Source organism: Triplophysa rosa, linkage group LG4 (assembly GCF_024868665.1).
Source record: "Triplophysa rosa linkage group LG4, Trosa_1v2, whole genome shotgun sequence".
In the NCBI taxonomy this organism is placed as follows: Eukaryota; Metazoa; Chordata; class Actinopteri; order Cypriniformes; family Nemacheilidae; genus Triplophysa; species Triplophysa rosa.
In genome coordinates, this window is record NC_079893.1 from 10,850,203 (window position 1) to 10,872,242 (window position 22,040).

At 38.6% G+C, this 22,040-nt stretch overlaps 2 protein-coding genes across 2 annotated transcripts; both read right to left on the bottom strand.

The window, feature by feature from the left end:
• msmo1 (methylsterol monooxygenase 1) lies at positions 1 to 3,358 on the bottom strand. Its single transcript, XM_057332233.1, has 6 exons — positions 3,280 to 3,358; positions 1,851 to 2,133; positions 1,538 to 1,686; positions 1,337 to 1,463; positions 1,064 to 1,218; positions 1 to 637 (listed from the first exon to the last, which is right to left on the bottom strand). Exons 2-6 carry the CDS (start codon positions 2,103 to 2,105, stop codon positions 448 to 450), a joined length of 876 nt encoding a protein of 291 aa, XP_057188216.1. The 5' UTR covers positions 2,106 to 2,133; positions 3,280 to 3,358; the 3' UTR covers positions 1 to 447.
• Positions 3,359 to 5,784: 2,426 nt separating this feature from the next.
• On the bottom strand, positions 5,785 to 21,276 carry klhl2 (kelch-like family member 2). Its single transcript, XM_057332634.1, has 15 exons — positions 20,948 to 21,276; positions 20,556 to 20,681; positions 20,182 to 20,288; positions 18,258 to 18,379; positions 17,737 to 17,899; positions 17,517 to 17,626; positions 16,325 to 16,441; positions 16,095 to 16,244; positions 15,686 to 15,803; positions 9,547 to 9,744; positions 9,287 to 9,388; positions 9,031 to 9,159; positions 8,819 to 8,959; positions 8,587 to 8,730; positions 5,785 to 7,120 (listed from the first exon to the last, which is right to left on the bottom strand). The coding sequence occupies exons 1-15, from the start codon at positions 20,962 to 20,964 to the stop codon at positions 7,092 to 7,094; spliced, it is 1,773 nt and encodes a 590-aa protein (XP_057188617.1). The 5' UTR covers positions 20,965 to 21,276; the 3' UTR covers positions 5,785 to 7,091.
• Between the last annotated feature and the right edge of the window lie 764 nt (positions 21,277 to 22,040).

The following is a 22,040-nucleotide window of genomic DNA, read 5'->3' on the forward strand; positions in this document are numbered from 1 at the left end:
ATTCCTTTATTTATTTTCATATTATTACATTTATTCGTTTATATATTTATTTATTTATACATTTATTTATTTATAATTTTTGCAGGTTTAGTCCTCCATAATTCTCAGCAACGCAACAAGAAAGTCATTACAAAAATAGCATTAAGACAGTGTGTCTTTGTTTAGGTGAAAGTAAAGTGCTTTTGAGGAACCACTGAAAAATGATAATGAGCTGAATGTGAGAGCACAACACAAGTGTTCCTCTCTGGACCACTGTTAGTGGGGTTGTGTTTTCCCTTTTGAAAGGCACATTGATGAGAGAAGATGGCATAGATTGATCTGAATTCATTAAGTCCCATTTGAAATTCTTGTGTGTGGGGGGAACAAGCCAACACAGGAGTCCATGAGAAACAGATCCTTCTGCGTGATGGTAAACAGCAGCATACGTTGAGTGAGTACTTCTGTCAATCAGTCAGTCTTCACGGCTTTATTATTGGCGTAATGTTTGTTAAACTGGGAATCGGTGTTGAAGAGTCTGTCCCACCAGGTAAATGTAGAACCGTAGTTACCCACAAAATTCATGTGGTGGAAGTCATGGAAACGAGCTCCAGCGTAGAATGGAATCAGATGTAGGGGGTTCAGTGGAATGTCATAGCCACTAAAAAGAGAAAGACTTATTTGAGAAAAAAAGTATTAAAATATTACAATATTGTAAAATCTTTACTCAGACGATATTCTGTGGCCAAAAAAATGACATACAATTATTTATGCTGTCACACATACAGTACACATTATCAACACCCCCTAGTGCCCCCTAGTGTTTCAATAAATGACTAGGCACTTTCCATATAAAACAACAAAGTAACTAAATAAATGTATTCCAGAATGAGTAACATGGTTGTGCAAGGTTTTTAAACCAAAAACTTGGGATTTGGGCCCATAATGCTTTGCAGATAAGTAATGGGAAGCAAATGTGAACTCTAATTGTGGAAAGTTCCATTATCAGATGGACTGTGTTAACAACATGGCAATACTACACCACATCATTTTATTGTAAAAACTTGAGTGTGTGTATCAAGCTCACCTGTGAACATCAATAGTTTCCATCAGGCGAAATGTGACCCAGGCCCAGAGCAGAATAACATGATTGCAGAAGATTATGATGCCAATGAAGAATCCTGCACCCAGAATGAGGGTCTCAGCAGGGTGAGCATACTCGGCTTGCATGCCAAAAGGCGCCTAATATACACAGACAATAGTTAAAGATGGCAGTGTTAATCAAAAATTAAGAGTTTTAAGAGAATAATAATCATAAAGATCTGTGTGAGTGTTCCTTCGCTCCTTGCATATTACTTACAGTAAAGTCATGATGGACTTTATGAATGTGTTTGTAGATTCTACGGTGATGAAGGGCTCGGTGGAGGAAGTAATGCCATGTGTCCTCAATTACTGCGCATCCAAAACACTGGGCCAAAACATAAGGCCTGAGACAGTAAAAGACACTATTAAAATGACATCATTGGCCACAGAAATATAAAAATATAAGAGCTGTGCTCACCAGCGAGGAATGGAGTCCCAATCATAAGGAATGCTAAAAAACTCAGTAAAGTAAAACGTCCCACAGATGAGAGGTAGCTGGATACAGAAGTGATTAAACAGCAGCATTTTAAAGCACTTCCACTGTTTCTCCCATGTCTCTGGTTTATCCTACAAGCACAAATGCAGAAACATTGGAGGAATGAGAACAGATGGGCGCATCAATCCATTGAGCGAACTTATAACAGAAAACACCACAAAAAAGTCAGCTCTAAAAGTGATTTTAACTACGTAAAATGAAATAATGAATAATAAATAAATACAAATCCATATACCGATTGGATTTTATACTTCTGCATGAAGGGGAGGAACTGAAAGATAAAGCCAGGCAGACAGAACAGGAAATATATCAGCTCATGGACGATGAGGGAGCCCCAGGTGGCGATCTGGAATTTGCTATAGTTCTGCAGCATGTGGTTCCAGGCGTGCTTTAGGAGTTCCTGCAGTGGATTGTCAGGCAGAACCGAATCCACAAATTCCACGGCTAGGTATGCCGAAGAGAGAATGGTGGCTGTGCCGTTAACCTCCATGGCAGACAATGGCCTTCTGTAACTGTAACTATATAAACAAACAGAGATGAGATTTACTTTTCAAAGCAGAACAAAGGTAAAGCATCTGAAGAACTGCTTAAAGCCAGGTAGGTAAAGCAAGATGGTAACTGCCTAAAAAGTTACATCATTGGATGTGCACCTTACTGATCTATATCAGGACAGTGTTATTATTTCATACAGAAATAGGAATGGGTTTAACAGATGGGTAGTGCTTATCATAAATACATTTAAAGTGTGTGGGATTTCCAACTTTAACTTTTTTAGAAGTTAATACGTCACTAAAGCATTCTAATAGAATGAAATTAAAGTGTATTCTTTAGGCAACATTTAGGCACTGAAAAGACATATACAGTATAATCATTATTATATAACTTATATAACACACAGAGCCCAACTTACAGAGCACTGCAAGTTTCAGCAACTAAAAAAAAAGAAAAACACTAACCCTCTCTCTTTCTCTCAACAGGTATTGGTCTAGCTTTTGCTGAAACTAGTAACTTTGTATTAGCACCTATTGTATTATTGCTCCTGTATGACATATCGCTTATTGCTCCCTGAACTCTCTGTACATCGCTTTGTATAAAAGCGCTGCTAAATGACTAAATGTAAATGTAACTAGGCCTTTGAATAATTGCTTTCTGTGACAACACATTTTATTTACTCTATTCTATGCAAAGAAAGTAAAATACTAACCTTTCCCTTCACAAAACCGTCTGATATTTACATTATAATTGTGATGTTATTTTGGCAACCACATACCAGAACTAAGAACTATTTATAGAATATATACACTAGTATTTATTTAAAGCTATACTGAATGTATTAGTCAGTCTACAATAATCACAATTATCACTCATTTACAACTCGACAAAATTACATCCAGCAACAACGTTGGTTTTTACCTTTTACGGTTGTTTATCAACATTGTTTATAAACCTAATCCTATTAAATAACGTTAAATGTATTAAAATAATCGCTTACACAACTCAAATGCACAGCAGTACAACATTAATATTTAACTGTTTGCGTGTTTACATTACTTTGCAGCTGTAACTTAATTCAGGACACGTAAAATAGCGCACAGATGTATTTCAACATTAAAAAGGTACCATAATGAAACAATACGCATTTCTGCATTAACATGTTGACTTACCTATGAGAATCTCTCCCTCTACCTGTGCTGAAGTATGGACGCTTTTAATGTATTATACATTCACATAGGACCATTGGCTGAGTCAAGAGGGGACTGACGAGTGCGCGGAAACACGGAGCTCTGATTGGCTGAGACAAGAAGGAGACTGACGTATTCGGGCATAAGCCCTGGGCTGATTGGCTGAGGGAATGAACTGACGATAGTGTGAGCCCTCGAGTTCCGAAAGCCGTGGCCAATAGGAAACGCATTTGTTATATAAAACTGAGAGGAGTGGATGCCCGACATCCGTCATTTATAAACGTTGTGCAAGCACAAAACATGCCCTGAAATAGGCGTACGCCACTTCCCACGCAAAAGATGGGATTTATAAAAACAAACTTGACGGAAAAATGTGCGCACCTGCACGCAAACTCTGACCCATGCGTACGCGACATTTTGGAGAAAGAGCAGTTTGGCGACACCGATGGTGAGTTGAGGGACTGATGGCAGATGAAGGAAATTACATATTTTACTTGAGAAGTTGCTCACGGTTACTTATTACCATAAACGTACAAATCACTTTAATCCTCATTATGCGTCCTAATCAGAAATACGTGCATGTTCACAATACCAATTTAAATAAATATAAGGCAATAAGTTATACAACAAAAGTACGGTTGTGTTATTTTTTGTCTTGAGTTGTCCCTTTCATTTATTTAACACAAAATGACACACACTGTGTTGACACAATGAGTTAAATAGCACAACACAAACAATGTGTTAATAATTAAAACATCCTTTTTTAGAGTGTACATCAACTGAATTACCTTAACTTTCATTTTCTAATGATCTCAGGGTGGGCGTATTGGTTTACCACTTATTGTCTGATTGGTGTGACAAGGTGTAAAGGATTTAATATGATGTAAATACTGCAGTGAGACTTCAGCACATAGTATTGAATGATGGATGCCCTGGCAGTGTTGGAGGACTATGCCAATGGCAGACTTAGGAGGGAAAGAGTGTTTAGAGACCATGAAGATTTCCTGGCACATGATGATGACTGGCTAATATACGTCGATTTAGGTTCCCTAGAGCCGTGCTCTTGGATCTGTGTGCTGAAATGGGCCCAACATTACAAAGGGCAACTAGAAGAAACCGTGCCATCCCGGTACCAACCCAAGTCCATTCAGTTTTAGGACTTTTGGCAACCTGGAGTTACCAGCGAGAGTTAGCCGATAGTTAAGTTTACAACTTTCATGATGCGATTTGTTTCTGCGCAACGCTTCTTTAGGAAATTTAGATTCTATTACTTTGTCATAGGTCTGGGATTTCACAGCCATCCCTGAGCTCCTTAATGCCTGCTGTTTTGAAAGGGATTATTAAAATGACAAGTCGACACATAAAGTTTCCTTACACTGTTGGACAACAGGTCAACGTTGGCTCCTCACCTCATTCCCAAACCCTCAGAGTGTGGAAGAAATTCGCTACAATGATGCCCACGCTCGTGCGCACTCTGTAGTGGAGAGAGTGATTGGCCTTCTCAAGTGTAGATGGTGTTGCCTTGATTCTTCATGTGGCAGACTTTTATATCACCCAAAAAAATTCTACCAGATCATCATGGCATGTGCCATTCTACACAACTAGGCACAGAGGAATGGTCTCCCTCTTCCTCCCGACCTCCCTTACCACTAGCATTACGAGCCTGACCCACACCCCCTTCCAACATGAAGGCCATCATCAGGGAGCAAGACTCCGTGAGGAAGTAATGCGACATTTGTTAAGGGACAACAACGCAAAGGTTTATTTTTTAGCAATATCTTTTAATGTAGATGCAATGTCACACAAAACCACCCTTATCTGTTTAAGTTCATCTGCTACGATGGTGATTGTATCAATTGTGTCCCTCTGTGTCTGAAGGCACTGGCCGACACCAGTCGCAGACACACTCTGACGGTGAGAGGCAAGCCTTTTTTTTGCCCCCACCTTGAGATCGGACCATTTCTTTTTTTATGTCTGGAACCGTTCTGTTGGCCAAACCAACTGCATTCACTGATGCTGTGACATGTTGCCACTCAACATTTTTTTTTGTTAGGAATGCCACCGCTGTGGCCACCAAACAAATACCTTTTCTCTCCTCCACCTCACTCACAAGAACCTCAATTTCTGTGTTGGAGAAATTGTGCTTCTTTGCCTTGCTTTCCATTGCTGCCATTATTAATTTGCTGGCTCATTTAAATATGCACGGACTTGCATGAGGTAATTTGCATTGGCTATATATGCATGAAATTGGGCGTGTAAAGGGTGGTATGTGAGACATTTTCACGTGACATATTCACACGTCTGTTTTTTTGCCCACCTTGTTTAGTATCAAGCACATGCATTACTCAGCAGAATATATTTGAGGATCATAAATAATCCAGAATATTTTAGTAATAGCCTACCTATCATTTAAAGGTATATTTAATATAAGGAATATTTTTATATTGTCTTCTAGTCACTCACACATACAGCCACACTTGCGTTGTGTATTTACAAGGAGCATGTTTATTATTAATATTACAAAAGCGAGATATGAAACAATCCAAGAATACAACATTCCTCTTTACGGACATTTGATAATACACTAGAATACACAATATATAATATATATTGTGCATATATATAATTTAATTAACAGGCTTGGTGACAGCAGTTAAAGACAGTTAAATACCAAACAGCAAGAGCAGAATAGAGCAAGCTATTTAAGTTACAGAAATCAAAGAAACTAAGGAGGATGAAAGAAGGGCGAGGAAGAAGAGATCAAAAAGGAGAGAGAAAAAAAATGAAGATAGAAAGAACCTTTATACTTCTTCAGTGTTCAATACCGCTAGTACACAGAGCAAGTCACACTGGTTACTGAATACAGCAGTAGTTTAAGGATGGCACACGATTATCAGTATTTAGACCCATGCAAAGCGGTTTAATACCCAAGCAACCAGCTCAGTCCACAGTGTCGTGCATGTCGAAGCGTTCATGTTCACGGGCAGATCGCAGTTCTCCAACAACCGGACCACAAGAAAAAATCCAGAGGATATTAAAAGAAAAACACTAACAGACTTTAAGACTTCAAATGTGATTTGGCAAACAAATCGCAAAAAATGTTTTGTTTTCATCGGAGACCCATCACCTTGGCAAGCAAAATTTCAGCTCGAAATGTGACGTTAGATTCATATCATCATCATTCATCCTTCATAAGAAGATGGTCTAAAGTCCTCATAACAAGCGTCCAAGAGGCAACAAAGTTCTGGTCCTAAACTAGACACACTTTTACTCTAACTTTACTTGAATGAGCAAAGATCATCAAATTCCTTCAGATCGAATGATCAAGCAGCAAAACCACCGGCTCAAACTCCGAAACGCGTTCCATACGCGCTGGCTAAATGTCTGCACCAGTCATTTCTTAGAGGTTAACAACACTGTTATGTTTTGATCCTTCTTCATAAGTGCTCCTCAAAGTGCATTAATCTTCATCTTTGACTACTCTCAAACAAGAGAAACAGAAAGAATACAGAGCTCAAGAGTGTGTAGTGTATACTGTATGCTAGAGACTAAATGAGAAGTACAGTAGTGTGAGAATTGCGTGTATTTATGTGTCTGAATGAATGTGTCTGTGTGTGTGTGTGTGTGAGAGAGAGAGAGAGAGAGAGAGAGAGAGAGAGAGCAGTATTCTTCAGGCCATGTTCATGGTGAAGCAGTTCCAGGATGAAGTCTCAGCCGTTGTAAGAGCTTCGGTGTGAGCGAATCCTCTGCTGTACCTCAGTGTCAGGTCAAGTCTTCAACAACTCCTCAGCTGATCAGAGAGGTTTATCAATGATGGTCACACCTACCAAACATACACAACATGTGTCAACATTTTATTCTGTATACTGTTCGCTAAAACGTAATTAGGCTAAGAAATTAGGCTTCAGTAAATTATAGATGGTTTCATCAGACGCTCGCGCTAGCCCAAAGTTAACTTCCGGTTGGTTAACAATTTATTTTATATGAATATTAATTTATTTTTAATATGTATTAAATTAAATTAAAGCTACTCAACAGTTATTGATTCTTTGCAGAGGTCTACCGGAAGTTAATAAATGTATAACTTGTAAACCAAATACTACTTGACAATAATAAACCTTTTTATTGGATAAGTCATAGAATCCATTTAAAAATTCTGTTCAACTATATTTTACAATTATTTTAATATAGTGAAGAATGATTTCTCTATGATTCTTGTATCATAGTTTCTATTGTGCTTTTAGTTATGGTCTTTTTACTTATTTTAATATGTGGTTAAAACACATTGGTCAACATGTGTTATGTATTTATAAAGCACCATTACATACATGAATATATAAATATGTATATATATATATATATATATATATGTATAAGTGCCAATGGTATATCAAACAACCACCAAATGGGGCTCTGTATCATTTAGGATTTGAACGCTTTCATTTATTACAAGCGTGCATTCAGCTGTGTATTTTATGAGTATGAATATTCTCTTGAATCCATGATTTTATGAATACTTAAGCGTTTCATCAGGAGCCTCCAGAAGGTTCTAAGGGGTCCTCAGAAAATCTCAAGAGAAATAAAAAGAAAAAACAAAAAATTCTAAAAGTCTAATACACATTATTACCGTGTTCATATTTAAAGTGTTTATGGCTTCTTTCTTGCTACATACCTACTTTTTAGAATTGTTTATTTTTTATCTTTATAGTGAGTTTTTCTCACTACAGTTCCCTTTATTTCACTTGCTTTGGTTTGTAAAGTAGCCTTTGCCCTTGACAGTAAAAATACATTTGAAATGAAAATGTTTCTTTACATTTTATACACCCAACATTACTCTTATTGCAGCTAATTATTTAATATGTTGTCTTTTTAATATCACACTTTTTATTAATCTAACATATCTTAAATGTTTCTTTATACAAAATATATACATACAAGTATAGATATAGATGCATATGTATTTTAGAAAGGGTTCCTCACAAAAGGTTAATCATACTTGGGGGTCCTTAGCATTGAAACATGTGAAAACCCCTGGTCTAACAAATCAAAATGATACTAATTTTAAACAGTTATTACTGCCAAATGAACTCACTACGTAGATTTTAAACTTGTCTGGCCCAAACAAATGGTAAAACATTGAGTTAAAAATACTTGTACATGTACTGTATATGAATGAGTGTATTGCTCTGCGTTAAACAGTATTTCAAACAGTGTGCGATGATGTATACCGCACACTATACATACTGTAGTGCAAAACTACTGTAGCATGGTAGTATGAAATGTTCTGACCTGCGTAACTGCGTCCTGTGCTCATGCAGGTGGGAAGTAAGGTCCATTTGTCAGTGTTCGAATTGTAAAACTCCACTGAAGCCAGGTTGCAGGAACCGTCATCTCCACCAATCACATATATCAGGTTATTCACGGCACACACACCTGGAACAAAGGTACATCTAACTTCTAAAACACAGCCATCAAAACAATACACTGTCAATCCAAAAACATCATAGCTGGAAGACATTACCTGCGTTCCTGCGGCACATGTTCATATCAGCCACCTGTTTCCATGTGTTGGTGGCGGGATCATAAACCTCACAGCTCTTTCTAACCAATGGACCGTCGTGCCCACCCACCGCATATAGCATACCTTTTAACACACCTACACCTGTAACAGCGCATGTGTGGTTAACACAGATATGTAGATCATATGAGATTAGAGTGTGTCTGTTTGTTTACCTGCACCACTACGGCGAGTTCCCATCTCTGAAGTGTAAGACCATTCATTAGTGTTGGGGTTATATGCCTCAACAGTACTTAAACATTGACGCGTTGCTCCGTCATACCCTCCCACCGCATAAAGCAGACCTAAAAACAGTGTTTGAAATTGGTGCAAGTGAGTATTTATGTTTCGGGCCTTTTAAAGAATGTACGATTCTTATTGGATGTGGCAGCACATATACGGACTGTGATTGGCTGCCTTGTAATCACTCACTTCCAACAACTCCGACTCCAACGCTGCTGCGCCGTGTGCTCATGGGACTGACATGGAACCACTCATTTGCTTTTGCGTTATATGCCTCTACAGTGGCTAATCCTGCAAACCATCGTCACCAGTTTTATCGCAATTATGATGCAAAACAAGTTAAGCATAGCTTTTTGTAAATAATGAACAAATTCTGCTGCGTCGTTTTTGTGTATATGTGCAAGTGCATGCAAAGCATATTTAATATAAATACATTGTGCATGTGTTACCCGTGCTGCCATCGAAGCCCCCTACAGCGTACAGTAGCCCGTTGAGCACAGCGGCCCCTAGTGTTGACCTTCGGTCCTGCATGCTGCTGACACAGCACCACTCGTCTTTCACCGGGTCATAGGCGTCCACCGTCCTCACCCGCAGTGACCCGTTAAACCCGCCAACGGCATATACAATACCGCCCATGTAAACCACACCTACATACACACATGAACAATACAAAGCAAAAATTCATTAATTCACACAATAATGACATAAACGATTTGTGGTGTCACATAGTGTTGCTTTCGTCAACGAATATCGTTGTCAATGAACCTTTACCACGTGACGAAAACGAGACGAGACGCAACTTAAATGCTGGTCGTGTGACTATAATTAAATGTATAATGCAATTTTGTTGATGAATAAAAACGAGACTAAATGTGGTTTACAAAATAAAAACTACGCTAAAATGTCTCTTCAGTTTCGTTGACCAAAACAAGACGAGATGAAATGTTATAACGTTATTTCATCTCGTTTAGTCGCGTTATTATTATTATTTTGCAGTATTTCTGTTTCCTGTGTCTCACTTCAGGGGCTGCATCAGGTCGCACTGCGCAGACACAGGCGACGTCACTTCCTCAAGCCCCACTCGCGGCATTATTTAGAAGATGCAGCTGCGGTGAGTTAGCGTAAACGACAACAAACAAAGTTAAGTCTGACACAGAGAAAGCCGGGACCGATGGTTAGGGGTGCGAGATGAATTCGATTCTAAGGGCGTTTTAACACATAAGGGTTTGTTTCGGAACCTGGTGCGTTTTCTTTCTTGGTTCGATTGGTTTAGGCATCTGTGAACACGGCAATCGCGCTAGGATCCGCCCCAAAACAATCGCTCCGAGACCGCCTGAATAAGGTGGTCTCTACCCGATTGCAAACGAACTCTGGAGCAGTTTGGTAGACGTGTGAAAGCCATCCGACCCAACGGACCAACGAACCAGACTGTATCACAATGTATGATGGGTAATTATGTAAAGTTGCGTGACGCAAAAGGGATTGTTTTGCTAATGGCTCCCTGTAACAATGTTTAAAGTAAGGAAGGAAGGATGCGGGAACCGGCGAACGTTAAACCAAACTTTTAATAAAATAAACAAACAACAAAACAAAAGTAAAGTGCTGACAGCTCCCTCACAGTCGACTGCCGGCCACACAAACACAATAAAACATAACATAAAATCCAGGCCTGGTTCTCTCTCGTCCTTCTCCTCCTTTTATGCTTCCCGAGCTCCGCCGTGAGAGACGCGAGACCGATGCAACGCGCAGCTGACGCTCATTATCATTCGCGTTACCGGCTGTAAAATAAACAGATGCACTCTGACCAATCGAAGGAGAGTTTACTCGCACGTGACTTTTATTAACAAAGTTTGGTCCGTTTGGAAATATTGCCTTGTGAATAAAATAAATTTCAATATTGTAGCGATTTAACCCCCGGTTTCGGAACAAAGCAATCGATACACAGGTGTGAAAACGCCCTTAGATGCATCGCGATGCGGACGATTCTGAATCGATTCACGAATGTCAAAAATCGATTTTCTAAATGTTAAATATTTGACGGCGTGCAAATAAGAGACAACGAAGATGGCGGAGAAAGAAATCCGACCGGCTCAGTTTACATTAAAAGCTCATGTATGGAAGCATTTTGGTTTCAATGAAGCTGAAGGTAAAATGGCCTCGACAAGACCCACATATGCAAGTTATGTCAAGCTAAACTAACATATTTTGGAAACACGACAAACTATATTAAAGTCACAACAGGGCTCGACATTAACGCTTATTCGGGACAAGTGAATGTTTTGTATGGGCGAGTGAGAGAGAATTTTATGTGCCCGACCGGACAAGTAACTTGAAAAAAAAACAGTACGACATATATGTAGAAATATGTGCATTAGACCAGTGTTTCCCAACCCTGGTCCTCGGGGCACACCTTCCAGAATGTTTTAGATCTCTCCCTATATAAAACACCTGAATCAACTAATCAATCAGGTGTTTCATATAGGGAGAGAACTAAAACATTCTGGAAGGTGTGCCCCGAGGACCAGGGTTGGGAAACACTGCATTAGACAGAGCTGCATGTTTGTCATGGTTGTGCTTGTTTGTGTGTAACAATAATCAATGCGCTTTATTTATGCGTTATTTAAATAACAGGACTCCGCTCCGCATCTAGTTACGTGGGCTCAGTGCGAGTCCATGTAACTAGATGCGGAGCGAAATCCTGTTATTTAAATGTCATCTGGCTGTTCTGCGTGTCTGAGTGAATTATGTGCACAGTTTAACATTCAACACGGGTGATGGTCGAGGATTTATCTGCGTCTGCACTGTATGAGGATATGAACACATGAACTTCATCTCCAGAGTTGCTCTGAGAGTTTATTTTACGAGCGTTTACTGTTTGAGTGAAGCTATCGTCAAACACAAAAACTCAAGCGTCTTCCCCATGGTCTTCCCAAAGACCCGTCAAAATAAAAGTCCCATTAAATTGAACACTCAGACAAAAAATACTTTAGTGAACTATAGTATTTGCTATTGAAAATTGTAGTGCCCTTGTAGTAAATTGATTAGTGGTGCAACGGATCATCATTGATCCGTGATCCGTTCGGATCAATATCTTCGGTTCGGCACACACGTGATCCGCGGATTGATTTATGAAAAAAAAAGTTGTTGTGCGCATGTTCAGTCCACACACAGCGTGGTCATGGCGAGCGGAGGAACGGAGGAGCTTGAACGCCCCGCGTCATTTAAATCCCCTGTATGGGAGCATTTTGGCTTCCCTGTCAAATATAATGATGAAGGAAAGAGGTTAGTGGATAAAACCGTGACGGTGTGTAGGCACTGTGGCACAAGAAAGACATATGACAGTGGAAACACATCAAGCATGGCCACGCATTTGAAGCGACATCACCCGGTGTTTCACTGACAGGAGTGAAAACGAAGGCTGCTCAACAACCGCTTATCACCGCGGCATTTAAGCAGCCCCTTGTTGCACAATCAGACCGGGCTAAAGCCATCACAAACGCTATCGGTGTGTTTATAGGTGCCGACATGAGGCCATATTCGGTTGTGCAAAACGAGGGCTTTAAACACATGCTTAAAGTGCTTGAGCCACGTTACGACATCCCGTCGCGCACCCACTTCAGCGAAAAGATTGCGAAGTTGATTTTATATATTTTAATTTAATAATTTAAAAGTGTTAATAAACAAAAAGACAAAACTTATGTTTATTTGTCTTGTCTTTTTTTTTGCTGATCCGAAAAATGATCCGATCCGTGACTCTGATCCGAGAAACGATCCGAACCGTGAGTTTTTTGATCCGTTGCACCCCTAAAATTGATAAACACTGTATACTAAAGTAAAGTTCAAAAACATGATAGTATCTTAAGAATTTTACTGCAGTTTACTATAGTATACTACAGTAATTTATGTGGACAAATATACCACTATTGTATAGTAAAAAAGGAAAAACTTTCAAAAAATTAAAACAAATTTAGGTAGTCAAAACATTATATGGCCCTAATTTATCCATCTGTATGTAACATGAATGGAATGGATATCCAGCGTCCTGGATATCTTTATTGACAGGAGTTTCATCCAATCAGCAGTAGCTATCCCATGTCAACAAAATACCTACCTTTTCCGGTTTGACTGATTTGTCGTTGTGTTTTCTGACTTGTCGTTTTGCTTTCTGACTTGTCATTTTGTTTCCCGAATTGTTGTTGTGTTTTAAGATTTGCTATTCTGTTTTTAGATTTAATATTGCGTTTTCAGATTTGTCATTTTGATTTTGGATTTTGTTTTAGATTTGTTTTTAGTTTTGCAACTTGTTGTTTTGTTTTGCACTTCTCGGCCATGGTAGTATTGACAAACATAATGTGTCTAAAAATAAAAAATTCTGATCTTTCATGTCTTTATTGAGCACACTCATTCAGCATTCAAAATGGCAGTGGAAAAAGTGAACCCTTAGAATTAATAACTGGTTGACCCCCCTTGGCAGCAATAACGTCAACCAGGCACTTCCTGTAGCTGTGGATCAGACCTGCACATCGTTGAGGAATTTTAGCCCATTCTTCCTGTCAGAACTGCATTAGCTCTGTCATATTCTTTGGACGTCTCATGTGTATGGCCCTCTTCAAGTCAATCCATAGCATCTCTACTGGGTTGAGGTCTGGGCTCTGACTTGGCCACTCCAAAAGGCGGATTTTGTTTTTCTGAAGCCATTCTGTTGTGGACTTGCTCCGGTGTTTTGGGTCGTTGTCCTGTTGCATCACCCACCTTCTACACAGTTTCAGCTGACGTACAGACATTCTCACATTATCCTGAAGAATTGTCTGATATACTTGGGAATTCATCTTCCCCTCAATTATTCCAAGCTGGCCAGGCCCTGATGCAGCAAAGCAGGCCCAAATCATGATGTTTCCTCCACCATACTTTACAGTTGGGATGATGTTTTCATGATGATATGCCGTGCCCTTTCTACGCCAGATGTAATGCTGTGTGTTTTTTCCAAATAGTTCAATCTTAGCTTCATCAGTCCACAAAACATTTTGCCAATACCGCTGTGGAGTGTCAATGTGCTCTTTTGCAAACTTCAGGCGTGCAGCAATGTTCTTTTTAGTAAGCAGTGGCTTCCTTCATGGTGTCCTGCCGTGGATACCCTGCTTGTTCAGTGTTTTACATATTGTAGACTCATGAACAGAGATGTTAGCAAGTTCCAATGGTGCCTTCAAATCTTTGGCTGTCATTCGGGGTTGTTTCTTTACCTCATTGAGGAGTCTTCGTTGTGCTCCTGGTGTCATTTTGACTGGGCACCCACTTCTTGGTAGAGTAGCAACAGTCCCAAAGTGTCTCCATTTGTAGATTGTTTGCCTAACTGTAGACTGGTGAATTTCTAAAGTCTTTGAAATAACTTGCAACCCTTGCCAGCTTTATGTAAATCAACAATTCTTGATCGTCGATTCTCTGAAAGCTCTTTTTGGCGATGTATGGCTCACATAAGCGTGTTCTTGTGCAGAGCAAACTCCAAAAGTTTGAGGGATTTTTATCAGTCAAAGTAGCTGTAGTCCACACCTCCAAACTTATTATCTTCACGAGACTCCAGGTGTGCTAAAACCTGACTCCAATTAGCTTTTTTGAGGTCATTAACTCAAGGGTTCACATACTTTTTCCACAAGCACTACAAGGTTTTTTTGGTTGTTCTAAATAAAGACATGAAAGATCAAAAAAATGTTGTGTTATTATTTTAGACACATTTTATTTGTCAATACCCTTGACTTAGATGAAGATCAGATCACATTTTACGACAAATTTATTCAGAAAACCATGAAATTCCAAAAGGTTCGCAAACTTTTTCTTGCCACTGTATTCTTGAGTCTATAAGGTAACAATAATATAATAAGATAATCTTGTTTGAAATGGATTTGGCTAAAAGAAAATTTTGGTTTCGTCTATACTACTAGGTACTTATACTATATTGACTGGGTTAAATAGAATTGCATTACTAAAAAGAGACTAAAATACAATTTTCATTGACTAAAACTATAGTAAATGTCATCAATTTTTGCCGACTAAGGCTAGACGAAAATAGTCATGGATAATTCTGACTAAAATAAGACTAAAATGACTTTTAGTCGACTGAAACTTGACCAGACTAAAAAGCGTATGAACGTGACTAAAACTAATAAAAACTAGGACACAAAGACTAGACTAAAACTAAAATTAAAACAGACCGCTAAAAACAACACTAGTGTCACAGAAATACAGACACATTTAGTATAGAAGTGTCATGTAAATCTGTGAGGAACACCAGAAAAATGTGACAGAACTTCATACACAAGCAGTGATCGTTTTTGGGCAAAGACCAAGAGCACATCAGCAGTCAGGCAAGGATTAAACACAGACCACTTCAAAAGATGTGATTTGCCAAGGTCATGGGTTAGATTTGCAAGGAATGTACATATTCATAATGTAAAGCCTGACGGTACAGTGAGCCACTTTGAATAAAAGCAACTGGCAACTGCATCAATGTAAATGTTTTAACATACGAGCTCTATAGACAGAAATCAGTTCGAGTCTTTCTGCACAGAATGACATTCATTTCCATTTTCTCACCTGCTCGACATCGTCTGGAGGGTAATTCCGCCACTTGAAACCATCTCTCTTCCTCAAAATCAAAGCACTCCACACTGCGGATGGCTTTAGGGGCCTGCCCCCCCACCACCACCATCACCTGAAAGACACACATTACAATGAAAACACACAAGAAATGCAAATATCTAAATATTTTGCAAATATCTAACCAATAAAAGTATCTTCTTGTCTTTCGTTATTTCATTAACACAAATTCAGACAGCAGCTGGTTTATTGGGCTACTCTCATTTTAATGCACAGCTCCAGATACACATCTGACTTTTTGTTCTGACACAGACGACACCACAGTCAGCTTAGTTCTTTGGCATTGGTTTGGAATATATCCAATACTTACGACAAAAGTAACCCTACCAAGACTCTTCAGACAAACCTTCGGGTAGCTGATAGGAGTTCTCACTCTGGTACGGATGGTTTTCATCATTGTGCGCTGCTCAGCAGGCAGAAGGTGGTACTTCATGGCTTCAATTAGGTAGTCTTTACAGGCGCTGCTGTTCTTCACTAGAGTTTCCTCCTCCACCCTCTACACACAAACACACATTTATGTCTAATGATATTAAATTGATTTCCTTATCAAAGCCTCATGAATATGCGCACACACACCTGTACCAGGTACTCTCTGGAAAGGAGGGGTAAGCGAACCTGTTCCATCAGATGAGCCATATGTTCTTGACGCACATCTTTATCATGCGTGACCCATGCGATGACTGCTTCAAACACCTGCAAACACATGTTTCATGTAGGGATTGATTATAGACGGTTTCATCAGAATATTTATATTTTAATCAATTTATATTAATATTTTATTGTATAACAATTTAATTAAATAAACAATATTATTTATACGAATAAACAATTTGTTGAATGGGTCGTGTAACTTTGACGCATTTAAGTTTTGCCAAGTAACGGTTCTTCTACTGGTAACCCAAAATAATACTGGCTAGACAATGGAATTATTTTTGTTCCAAAAAGAATGAACGCAAACGTTTAAAAAACAAGCAAAAATATATAATGAGAAAGCAAAAAACTCTGATAATGAAAACAATAAACTCAACTGCAAGAATGTAACATGGTTTCCAAATAATCAGCATTTTTCTTAATCGTTTTCTAAGTTTCATTGTTTGCAAACCATTGTTTCGCTGCTAGAGTTTTCATTTGCACTTTCCGAGTTTTCGTTCACGCTTCTCAAGTTTACATTTGCCTTTCTAGCTTTTACCTTTCTTATTGGCACAAAAATAATTCCATACTAGACATACTTTTAACTTGCTAGCTAATGCAATTTACTTATTATTTATTTAGCTTGTTATCAGAAATAATCTACAGAAACTCTATTCTTTGCGTGTACCAGAACTTAAGTTTGGGTCACAAAAGCATGCATGCGCAGGAACGTTTCTTTATGTTGTTGCTTTGAAACTCTCTCATATACTTATAAACAGCGTGTCAAATTCAATGATTACATTTTTAGTGAGTATATAGTCAGAAAATCAGAGATCATCCTCTTGATGAAATCTAGTCACAAATAGCCACACGAGACACATGCAAAATATGATATCTTTAGATGCTGCTGTTGCCATGGCAAAAAAACGGTGCCTACACCTTGCCCCTTCCAACTCCTGTTTCCATGACGACGAACAAGCGCTCACTAGCAGCTACAGCTATTCCCATATTGTTATTGTACCAGCAGTCGGTTACCATGGCAACAGGGCTGCCAAAGTCTGCATGGTAAAATCACCTGTGTGCTGCTTTGGTTACTAACAGCGGACTGACACGTATGGTGGTTCTCACATCATGTTACCTTTTCCTCTGACGGAATGGTGATCTTGTCACTTGCTATGAGGCTGCACACTTGTTCCATGCCCAGATTGAGAAACTCCTCGCTCTGCACGACCTCGGAAAAGTGTTGCTCTGTGAGTGTCAACGAGTGGGAGAAAGCAAAAGAGGCACAGTCTGTCAAACAGTGTTCCTGACACCAATGGATGAACAAACTACAGTATGCACGAAATTCTCGCTTTTACCTGCATACGTGTTGGCGAGATTGAGAAGCTCGGCGCAGGCGTGCAGGTCGGCGAAAGCGCGGATGCCAAGGCAGTTGGTTGGGTGAAGCTGAGTTATGAGAAACTCACAGCAGGCCTTTTTCACCTCCTGCAGTTGGAGCAGACCAGCGGCGGGCAGTAGCACCTAAACACACAAACACATAAACTTCAGAAGCCCTCCAATGTTTTTACTTTACAAATTTAAAACAAAGTTAGAGTGGATTTGAGTGGATACGGCCTCATTTTAACACCCTCTGTCTAGTCAGCTGCACAGACACATAAGCTACTGACACCCACCCACACAACGCACACGCACTTCCTGATTTCTGTCCTCTTTGTGTAATACAACACAAAATAAAGGCAAACTCAATGAACAATGAAGAACCTTTTTGACTTTACATGACTATTTCAGACATTTGTGATTCTTGGATTACAATTAAAAGCATTAAAAAATGAATAATTTCTAAGTAGTATTTTAGCCATTCGTCCAAAGATCCACACACCTGCACGTTCTCTTCCGTGACTTGGATCTCAGCAGTGTAAACATAGTCGATAAGCATTCCCAGAGTCCAGCCGTCAATCTCTTTGATTCGAACCTTCTTCTGACGGCTCTCTGTCATCTCTCCTAAAAACAGAAATAAAGTATGTCACTTTGTATATAAGGGTCGGGGCCATGGTGGATGGTCCTTGTCCAAACAGGGTCCAAATAAAAATGTTAAAGTGAATTTTATGTGTCTAGGCATGTGGCCGTGTCAAGATGTCATATTACAATAATTCCTTATCCTTTTATCATGGTATTGTTTTGCAGTGAATCATTTTAATGTTGTACTCAATACTGTAATGTGTAACTTTTTGAACTGATATTGGAAAACATTGAAAATACATAAAGTTATCGTGAACATTTATGAAGAAAAAAAATTATTTCACAAAAAAATGATGACTAAATTACCGCTGAATATTGTTGCGGTCCTTCTGAAACATCGTATCTCCATATTTCGATTAGACTGCCATAAATCATTATTATAAGCCACCCTTTATGTTTGTCACGGGGTTTTGCAAATATCCAACCACTACAAAGTACTAAAAAGGCCTTTTCAACTTTGACAACATAGTATTTAATCATTTAAAAAGTGCTGTTTTTCCATTTCCTGAAAAACAGTGAATTTGGACATTCAATGTTTTGGAAAGACAGCAATGAAATGTAAGTATTCTGCTTACAACCGTGCAAGCTTTTGCGATTTTATAGAATACATGATCTAGAATTATTTAAGGTCTTATAAATTGCTGATGGTAAAAATATTGCCAATTAATTATAATGGTAAACAGTATTATTGAATACTGACACAAGTCTGAAGTGTTCCCTCTTTCTTTAGCCTTTATGAGACAATATTTACTTATTATACACACTAATGCATAGCACCACCCTTAACTATAACAATAATGGCACTAAAGTTGCAAAGGTATACGTAGGTAGTAGTTATATCTGTGGTGCCAGAAGTAGGACTAAAGTTCCCAGCATGCACTGCAGAAAGAATAAATCATGCAAAGTACTGTTTACAGTGTCATTTGTGGTGGTGTTGTTATGTTTGCTTTCTCTTTTAATTCTGTTTGCTGACAACCGCATTGTGCAGTTGTGGATGTTTAAACATCAGTAGTAGTGCTTTGCATTTATTTGTTGCATTATCTTTACATTTTGTAGACTACATGTCTAGAGTTCTTAAAATAATTCTTAACAGGGAAAATATGATTAAATATATAAATGAAAGAAAAATTAAGAGACCATTCCAAATTTTCATTTAATCAGCATTTCTAGAAGTATTGTGGCCATTTCAGTCCAGTGTCAACAAAATGAATTTCAACAAAATTAAACCTCAGGGGTGACATAGTCACCCAACAGCACTGTGAGAGACTGACAGCATGACAAGACACATGGAAACTGTGATAAAAAGGTTTTCATATAACATTTTCCTAAATACATATATTACTGTTGTATTTCTTAAAAGTAAATATGATTTTTTTTTCTTTGCAATATTTGAGGTCTGAAAAAATACAGAGCATCTTTTTTGTTGATTTGACATTTTCTGCAAATAAACGCAAATAGAAACAATATATTTTTTTAATTTGGGAGAAATATTGTTAGTAGTTCACAGAATGAAACGCAAATGATCCTTTTACCTAAACACTTGCCTTTAAATAGTAAATTCAGAAAAACAGAAAATAACTTTGAAATGGTCTCTTATTTTTTCCATGGCTGCATATAAATATAAGCAGAATGTAACTCAATAACCCTGCTGTTCAGGTTTGTATTTTCGAGAACCTTTTAGACCTATATAAATAGGATGAAATGCATGCATGTGAGCAACGATTGTGTGATAAAATCCAGTGTGATAATAATAGCAGTATCATGTGACCCCACATGTGTTTTACCTGTAAACATAGCATGGAAGTATGGACTCCCAGCAGCTAAGACGACTCGATGAGCAGCTATCTCCACATCCTCTGCAATAATGGTGACATCACACAACACACTCTGACTGCAAAGAGACAAAAAAACATATTAAATTACACATAAAAGAGACCTATCACAACAAACATGTAAACAGTGTTTGAAGGAAAAGTGCAAAAAAGGTGTCACATTAGACAAAAAGTGTCATGAGACAAAAAGTCAGGTGTTAGATTTTGAAGAATGAGTGGGAAATTACTAATATAAAACATATACAATTGTTTTCATATGACTATTATATATTATGTACATTCAATATTATAGTTATGGATAGCCTTGGCCTGTAACACACACACACCTGCGGAGCTCGTTCATGATCCTGAAGGCTTTCCTCATGTGACGTGGATTGATAGTGACCGCACTCTGTTTCTCACACACATCATCCTTCAGCTCCACAGCTTTATGATGACAAAGCTTAGTGCATCTGAAACACACACGCAAATCATCACCCACCACAATACCATCTACACAACCCACCCTTAAAGTATACAACCAACGTGTGTATGTCTCATTTGCCATATGGCAGTCAGTATTTATGACATACGGCAGCTGACATGTGATGAAGTGTAAGGAAAAAGATGTCACGTGACCTTCGTGTTACACTTATTTACTCTGTATTGACATTGTTACAGTAGTGTGAACACATGTCACTCATTCATATTTACACACACACACGCGCGCTGTTCTTACAATGGATGTATCTCCATAGCGCTGGCTCTATTCAAATCAGTCTGCGTCTCTCCATCTCGAATCGAGCTCTGTCGTTCAAATTCCCAATGTGTCCCGTTCACCGAACCGAGCCGAACCGGGCTTGACTGAGTCTCCGTGTGCGGGTCCAGCTCCGCTGATGACGATCGGCCTCGGAAACGCTGTCAGTGTGACCGCTGTGTCCGGATAATAAGCAACAGTCAGGTCCGATGTGTGGGTGAAGACAGGGTACATTCGGAGACTGAGACGACTGTTATTTTTCTACATCTCATATACAAAAACAAGAGTGAAGGAAAGACAGACGCTCTCCTTCGATGAAATCTAGAGAACGTGGACGCACCCACAGCGCCACCTACTGGTGGAAGACTTCGTGACATCTTCACATTTACACGCGGAGAGACAACGAAAATGTTTTTGATTTATATCTCTCTTTTGCAAAGTATGAAGTATTTTATAAAACCATATCAAATTGGAGTTGAAATGTCCATTAGGTCAACATTAATAGTCTTTACTTAACATTTTTTAACAGTTCAGTATCCCATCCTTAAATACAAATATTTAAAGAATTAGAGTTCAACCCAAAGTTACATTTTCATTATCACGTGAGTTATGTTGCATGTTTTAGGGGCCCAGCCGAAGTACATAACTCATGCAGTAAACACAATAGGGGCATGTTGTCACAAAAAGTCCATTTGTTCAACACACTGTTGTTTTTGCCCAAGGCAACAGTAGAGGTTATATAAAAAAACTACGCAAATACATATTCATGACTACACAAAACCAACCCAGTATAATTACAGTTCCTAGATTATTTTACTATTTTTTTTATTTTATTATATATAGCTATTAAACTATACAGTAAATGTATCAGACACACATTTGTGATTTTAGCTAATACACAGATGTTAAGAAATCTGTATACTAATGAAGTAAATGTGGGGTGGGACTTCTCGTCTTTAAATGCAAATGTTCTTTATCCTAACCCAGTTTAATATGCAGATCGGGCTATTGTTACAGAAATTCTGTGGCCCTTTCAAAACAATGCGTTGTTTGTTTGAATGCTGGATTATTGGTT

What these genes read in the sequence shown, in the direction of transcription:
- msmo1 (XM_057332233.1), bottom strand. Translation starts at nt 2,105, where the DNA reads ATGGAGGTTAACGGCACAGCCACCATTCTCTCTTCGGCATACCTAGCC. An exon ending in AGAAGTATAAAATCCAATCG is followed by an intron (nt 1,687 to 1,850) that starts GTATATGGATTT and finishes TTGTGCTTGTAG; the next exon opens with GATAAACCAGAGACATGGGA. An exon ending in GAAACTATTGATGTTCACAG is followed by an intron (nt 638 to 1,063) that starts GTGAGCTTGATA and finishes TTCTCTTTTTAG; the next exon opens with TGGCTATGACATTCCACTGA.
- klhl2 (XM_057332634.1), bottom strand. An exon ending in CTTCCATGCTATGTTTACAG is followed by an intron (nt 18,380 to 20,181) that starts GTAAAACACATG and finishes TTCTGTTTTTAG; the next exon opens with GAGAGATGACAGAGAGCCGT. An exon ending in TGGAGTCGGAGTTGTTGGAA is followed by an intron (nt 9,160 to 9,286) that starts GTGAGTGATTAC and finishes CACTGTTTTTAG; the next exon opens with GTCTGCTTTATGCGGTGGGA.